This window comes from Alosa pseudoharengus, unplaced genomic scaffold (assembly GCF_046254945.1).
Source record: "Alosa pseudoharengus isolate Yale_2024_CS ecotype anadromous, Long Island Sound unplaced genomic scaffold, YU_APseudo_1.1 YU_APseudo_1.1_scf_19, whole genome shotgun sequence".
NCBI classification, from domain to species: Eukaryota; Metazoa; Chordata; class Actinopteri; order Clupeiformes; family Clupeidae; genus Alosa; species Alosa pseudoharengus.
The window spans coordinates 14,214,321-14,221,820 of NW_027468657.1; the positions used below are offsets into that span (position 1 = coordinate 14,214,321).

General features: G+C 48.3%; 1 protein-coding gene across 7 annotated transcripts in view; it reads right to left on the bottom strand.

Moving 5' to 3' along the window:
• The window catches only part of limch1b (LIM and calponin homology domains 1b), a 47,980-nt gene that overhangs the window by 35,849 nt on the left and 4,631 nt on the right, over window positions 1-7,500 (bottom strand). For 4 of the 7 annotated variants that reach the window (XM_076291772.1, XM_076291776.1, XM_076291774.1 and 1 more), the window contains exon 1: window positions 2,997-3,104. In XM_076291772.1, coding sequence (XP_076147887.1) covers window positions 2,997-3,005 — 9 coding nt within the window. In that variant the 5' untranslated portion in view covers window positions 3,006-3,104. Of the gene's footprint in view, window positions 1-2,996; window positions 3,108-7,500 lie in introns of those variants that run through there. The other 3 variants (XM_076291779.1, XM_076291778.1, XM_076291777.1) reach the window with 1 other exon arrangement.

Genomic DNA, 7,500 nt, shown 5'->3' on the forward strand with positions numbered 1-7,500 from the left:
CTTTAAGTGGATTTAGGCTATCGTTTTACAGAGCACTGTGAATGGCCAGTCACGCTCCAGTGTCCCTTTCAAGAGAGTTCCATTATCAGCATCATAGTTGGCCCCACAAGACTTCCTTTTTAACATTCCATATGTTATCTTAATGCAGAGGAAGTAGATTGGGGCCCAAATAGAACGTTCAAGCATTGTTTTTGTTTTTATTGTTGAAAGGGTCTATAGGAGTGGGTTAACATTGTGGAGGGCTTGGTGTCTCACGGCTGGAGACTGATTAATATTGACAAGGTATGATCATGCAGGGATTTGGACGTGACTGGCGATGTTACGCTGTGTTCATTTATTGTGCACGTGGAGACTGCACAGGAGCCATTTAGTGCATGATTTCAGTGCACAGTTTCTAACACGCTTGAACCAACAACACGTGACGACACAACCCATTTAGCCTTCTCTCTCCCACCCTCTCCCATTCGGACTCTCTATCTATCTGCATCTCTCTCTCTCAGTCTCTCTTCATTGATTGATTGAAGTGTTGTGCTGTTGTGCAACGCAATAAAGTACAATTCAAAATCCCTGTCTCTCTTTCTCTCTCTCTCTCTCTCTATCCATCTATATCTCTCTCTCTATCTGTCTCATTCTCTGTCCCTCCCTCTTTCTCTCTCTCTCTCTCTATCTATTTCTCTCTCTCTCTCTCTCCCTGTGGTTTATCCTGGTTGAAGGAGGACATGGATGGCAGGGGGTCGGCAGGGACAATGGCTGCCTTTGATTGGCTGCATTCTTTCCATCACCCCAATCTGTCCACTAAAAGGTGACCGTTAACCAGCAACGCATACACATGCGCGCACACACACACACACACACACACACACACACACACACACAGGCGCTCGCACACACACACACACACACACACACACACACACACACACACACACATATACACATGCGCGCACACACACACACACACACACACACACACACACAAGTATCCATACACAGAAAGCAGCACCGTTCAACAGCCACACACAAACACATCTATCATCCTTCTGAAAGCTTCTAATAAAAGAACCGAGTCCATCTCTGGTCTCAAATGACCCCCCACTGTAGTGCGCCGCGTCATCACCAACGGCCAGACAGAGGCACGAGATCATCAAACGCACAGTCAGAGCCATGCAGACACCCGCTGCAAATAATGGCCCTTATTCTTCATTGTGTACAGCAGTGCGGAGGCTGAATTCACTCTCTGCTAGAATGGACAGTCTGTTTGGGAGAGTGGACGGCAGCTGGGAGAGTGCTTTGCGGGGACAGCGCCATCGCGGCCGTTATACAAGGGACACCCATCACATGACGGGCCCAAGAAATAAATTGCAGCCGGCTGACATCATTCCCCCTTGAGCGTGCGGCGCGCTCCACGAGTTTGCTCAGCGGGTGTGCACGTGTGTCTGCGTCTGTTTGGGAGTATGCTAGTGTGTATGTGTGTGTGTGTGTGTGTGTGTGTGTGTGTGTGTGTGTGTGTGTGTGTGTGTGTGTGTGTGTATGTGTGTGTGTGTGTGTGTGTGTGTGTGTGTGTATGTATGTATGTCTGAACATATGCTGTGTCTATAAGTCTGTGTTTCTGTATGTGTGCCTGTGCATGTGTGTGTTTGTGTGTTTGTGTGTGTCTGTGTGTGTGTGTGTGTGTGTGTGTGTGTGTGTGTGTGTGTGTGTGTGTGTGTGTGTGTGTGTATGTGTGTGTGTGTGTGTGTGTGTGTGTGTCTGAAAACATTTATATGTTGTGTCTATAAGTCTGCATGTTTCCGTATATATGTCTGTGCATGTGTGTGTGTGTGTGGTGTGTGTGTGTGTGTGTGTGTGTGGTGTGTGTGTGTGTCATTACCTATGCTGTGTCTATAAGTCTATGTGTTTCTGTATGTGTGCCTGTGCATGTGTGTGTGAGAGTGTTTGTGTGTGTGTACATGTGTGCATATGCTGTGTCTATAGGTCTGTGTGTCCGAATGTGTGTGTGTGTGTGTGTGCGTGTGTGTGTGTGTGCATATGCTGTGTCTATAAGTCTGTGTGTCCGAATGTGTGTGTGTGTGTGTGTGTGTGTGTGTGTGTGTGTGTGTGTGCCTATAAGTCTGTGTGTCTGTATGTGTGTGTGTGTGTGTGTGTGTGTGTGTGTGCTATGACTATCAGTGTGTGTTTGTGTGTGTGTTTGTGTGCTATGACTATCAGTGTGTGTGTGTGTGTGTATGTGTGCTATGACTATCAGTGAGTATGTATGTGCGTGAGTTTGTCTGTGTGTGTGTGTGTCTGTGTGTGTGTGTCTGTGTCTGCATGTGTCATCAGGGACCTGTAAAATCCACAACTGTGGCGCTCTGGACCCCTTGAGCCCAGCATGCACCGGCACCGGCAGCCGCGGTGGCGGGGTCCCGTCCTGAGCTCATGGCTGGCACGAGGACAGATCCTCTCCTCTCCGTCTGCAGTGGACACAACTGTCTGAGGTCATGGCCAGAGAATGATGGTGGGGGGGGGGGGGGGGGCAGAGCACCTTTCCTTCCCCAGAGAAGATGCCCAAGCCTGGCTGGGACAGCTGTGATAACTCCCTACTTCAGTCCCATCCTGGATCTCTATTGATCACAGTGTTTCCCATACATGGACTTATTTGTGGCGGCCCACCACAATATCAACATTGACCACCACACAATGAGTTTCCAGGTTGTACTAAATTGTGCTTAAATCTGGTTCGTCATAACCACGCTATGCTAATTTGTTAAAAACTGTTGAATTCAAGTTAATTCTGCAAACCTACCCCCACAAATAGTCAGTTCTGTGGGAAACACTGGGATCAGGACCGCAACCCCCAAAATCCATCATTGTACTATAAACATCATAACCTATAGACGGTCTTCAAAACAAGCTGTCTTTATCATTTTATGATAGATTGTAGCAAAGCAAAGGCCCTTGGGAAATGTATTCTTGAACTTAAGGAAACAGTCTGCAAATTCCACTTCCTCTCGTACCTTTCGCATCTGTGACAGAAGCCCTTCAAACTCCTTCAGGTCCAGCGTCGGGCCGCTGTAAGACGCACAGCTGTTTGCAGCCTTTCCCAGCCAGTAAATGGTTATCAGCACCTGCGACCATAAAAACAAGCCAATAAGCAAACACACTCATAAACACACACACACACACATAAACACACACACACACACACAAACACCTGCTCATCTGAACAGACCGCTCTCAATTCCACAGAGAGGGGGGGGGGGGGGGGGGCAGCCAATGTCACTTCACGGTATATAAATGCCACGTTACATAAGTCACGCATAAGTCAATCTGCAGACGTCTTGTTCATCTGACGGTGAGCACATTTTTCCACTTGGTTACCGGTGCGAGCCAGCCTGCAGCCAAAGCTAGGTGAAGCTAGTTCTGTTTGAGAAAACGCCATCCATAACCCTCATCTGGGAGTGTTCCGAGCCTAGCTACGCTAATGTGGCTCCACCACTGGACAGACAAGAGCAACCTGCATGTCACACACACACACACACACACACACACACACACGAGCAATCTGCATGTCTCACAGCAGCAGGACCTGCTCAGCTGATGACAGGGTTACAGCTAAAGGACCTTGAGAGACGATCCAACAGTGAACACGAAAAAGGCAAAGGGGATCTATTTAGTTCCCCTAAGGGAGAGAAGCGGAGGGAGAGAAGGCCAGGGTGGGCCTGTGACGGCCATGTTTGAAGGAGAACTAACAGAAGAACTAACAAGGGAACTATCAGAGGAACTGCTTTCTATAGCATATACCCCAGAGCCTAAGTTACTGGTTACATTATCTATACAAACCTAATGAGGGAGCGCAAACAGGCACTTTCACAACCACACACACACACAGACACACACACACACACACACACACACACACACACACACACACACACACACACACACACACACACACACACAGACACAGACACAGACACAGACACAGACACAGACACAGACACGGACACGGACACGGACACGGACACGGACACACACACACACAGACACACACTCACAAGAGAAGACGTAAAGGATGAAGAAGCAAACACCTGCCTGTCCGACCCCATGCCAGACAATGCACCAAAACACAAAACGAGGGCAAACACACTGACCATAACACACACACAGCTCCCTTTCCGCAAGGGTTGCAAGTAATCATGACCAAGGTTTGCAATCCAAACAAACCAATGCACACACACACACACACAAGTGCGCACACACACACATACACACACACACACAGACACACACACACACACACTGGTGAAGATATGAGGGTGTGCTGAAAGGCTTTGTCTGCTGGTGGCTCTGTGTCTCTGTATGTGTCTAGACCCAATCAGGCCCTGTGTGTTTATCCTGCGCCCCTGCACAAACAAGACAACAAGACAAGAGCCTCCCTCGTTTCCCTCTCACCTCTCCCCACACCACATCACACCGCTCCACACCATTCCACTCTACCCCACCCGATCCCACTCTACTCCACTCAACTCCACACCATTCCACTCTACCCCACCCGATTCCTCTCTACTCCACTTCACTCTACTCCACACCATTCCACTCTACTCCACACCATTCCACTCTACTCCACTCTACTCCACACCATTCCACTCTACTCCACACCATTCCACTCTACTCCACACCATTCCACTCTACTTCACTCTACTCCACACCATTCCACTCTACTCCACACCATTCCACTCTACTCCACTCTGCCCCACCCGATTCCACTCTACTCCACTCTACTCCACCCCACTTCACTACCTCTGGCCTGTCAGCAGCCCTCACACACAGACAGGCACAACACAAGGCACTTGACATGGACACCTTCATCTTGAGTGAGTGTGTGTGTGTGTGTGTGTGTGTGTGTGTGTGTGTGTGTGTGTGTGTGTGTGTGTGTGTGTGTGTGTGTGTGTGTGTGTGTGTGTGTGAAGAGAGAGAGAGAGAGAGAGAGAGAGAGAGAGAGAGAGAAAGAGAGAGAGAGAGAGATGATGTGAATGTGTGTGTGTGTGTGTGTGTGTGTGTGTGTGTGTGTGTGTGTGTGTGTGTGTGTATTGTATAGAGGGAGCCTACGTCATGCGAGTGCACTGAAACTGCACTGACTCAGCAAATAGAGCAGAGAATCCCAAGAGCTCTTTTGTCAATGTATTTCAACCCCCGTCACTGATGCATAGCAAGCCCCCCTCCCATCACACACACACACACACACACACACACACACACACAGACACACACACACACACACACACACACACAGGCACACACACACAGACACACACACACACACACACACACACATACGATGCGCACACACACACACACACAGGCCTGCATATATTACATTCTTTTGGTTTGTAATTAAGGAAGCTTTATAGGTATGTGAGAAATTGCCTCACAGGGCCCAGCCCCCCATCACAAAATGTCAAAAGTGATCAGGGAGGCAATGCATTCTTATGAAGCCAGCACTACAACAGCTTAGTGTGGGGGTGGGGTGGGGGGGTAGAGGTTTGAAATATGTACATGAAGAAATGATTAGTTGCAGCTCTCCGTCTCTATCTCTCTCTCTCTCTCTATGCCTCTATCTCTCTCTCTCTCTATCTCTCTATGTTTCTCTCTCTCTCTATCTCTCTATCTCTCTATCTCTCTCTCTATCTCTCTCTCTATATCTCTCTGTCTCTGGCCCTTTCAGTGTGACGCCCAACCCACCCTCCATCAACAACAGCAGTGCAGTGCTCATGTGAAGAAACTTCTAGAAGGCTCATAGAGAGCAGGGACTGGCAGCTTCCACCAGCAAATCTGAACATGGCTGCCAGCCGGGCTCATCCTGGCATCCTCTTTTTCTCTCTCACACTTCACCCAATCCGCGTGTCACCAGCAGATCGATCACCACAGAGGCCAAATGAGGTGGATTCCACCAGAGGTTTCACACAGAGATTCCATGGTCTGCCTTAACAGGTGCCTAAACCAAGCGTTCAATGGCACATCCAGAATGGTGCAACATACCATTAACATTAGGGCTGCAGTAACTCATCGGTTAATCGATTAGTTGTCAACTATTAAACTAATTGCCAACTATTTTGGTACTCGATTAATTGGTTTGTGGAAATATGTCAAAGGTCTCTGATTGCAACCTTTTAAACTTTAATATTTTCCGCTTTACTTACTGTTGAATGACAGTAGACAAAATATCTTTGGCATGTGGGCTTTGTGGAACACTGGTTGATTCTTTTAATCTTTTCCTGACATTTTACCAATCAAACAACCAACTGGTTAATCATGAAAATAATTGACAGATTGATAGACAAAGAAAATAATTGTTAATTGCAGCCCTACATAACAGCAGCTGAATAACTAATAACCACACAGCACAGACACACAGACACACAAGCTGAATGACTAATAACTAATTAGCACACACTGAATGTTGGTCCTCACCTCACTGCTGATTCTCTGGCTCTGCTACACATTGCAGACTTAAACTTCAGATCTGACCAGCCCTGCACACTCTCTCAATCTCAGAACTGAGTTAAGTGTGTGTGTTTATGTGAGTGATTTTTATGAGAGTATAGCTACCTGAGCTCCAGCTCAAGGGGCTGCGCACCTGACGGTCTAATTGAGCACGCTCAGATGACCAGCTAGGTGTACCTCACAGCAACGTCCAGTCTGACAGCTCTGATGCCCACAGGGTTTCAGACCCCTGCTTTCTCTCAGCCACTCACAGTAGCTGTCAATCATCTCTGATTGACAGAAGATGGCCACACCACGCCCGTCCAGCACAATAGACTCTTTTAGGCGCTCAGAGCCAGTCTGGCGCTGCCCCAACGAGAGACTTACACAACCAGCTTGACATGCTGGAGGCAAGCGATCAGTATTTACTCATAAACACACCAGGACGTGTTTACTCTGTGTGGGACTGTCCAAACATGCAGTAATGCCAGTGTTTACCCAAACTAAGCCTTCTTAACCCCAACACAACACCCTCAGTTATCATAAGAGCATCTCCAAATCCAAATCTGACAAAGGAGCATCCTCGTTTACTAAACATCTGGACGCCGAGGCCTGCCGAGGCGGACTGCTCTGTAACAGCTGGATTCTGAGGGCTGTGTGTGGAATCGCTGTGCATTTCTGGGTCCACTCTAGGGAGGACAATACAGTAGTGTCCCTTTTGCAGGGTGCAGCCATTCCCACTATAGCTAACTGTCAGCAGTCTGCAAAATGCTAACCAAACACACGCGCACACGCACGCACGCATGCCCACACACACACACACACACACACACACACACAATGTTGTTGTCTCCATAAACCATGCCAGGATATGCCCTATCGAAACTACCGTAGGGCACAAACATCACGCCTTGCCTGCAAGAGCACGCTCACGGTTTTGTTTCATAAGCACGGGAGGCAGGTGGAGCGGCAGGTCTGACATTCTTACAGGATGAGCACAGAGCCTGAACACACACAGGCACCGCGGAGGACAAG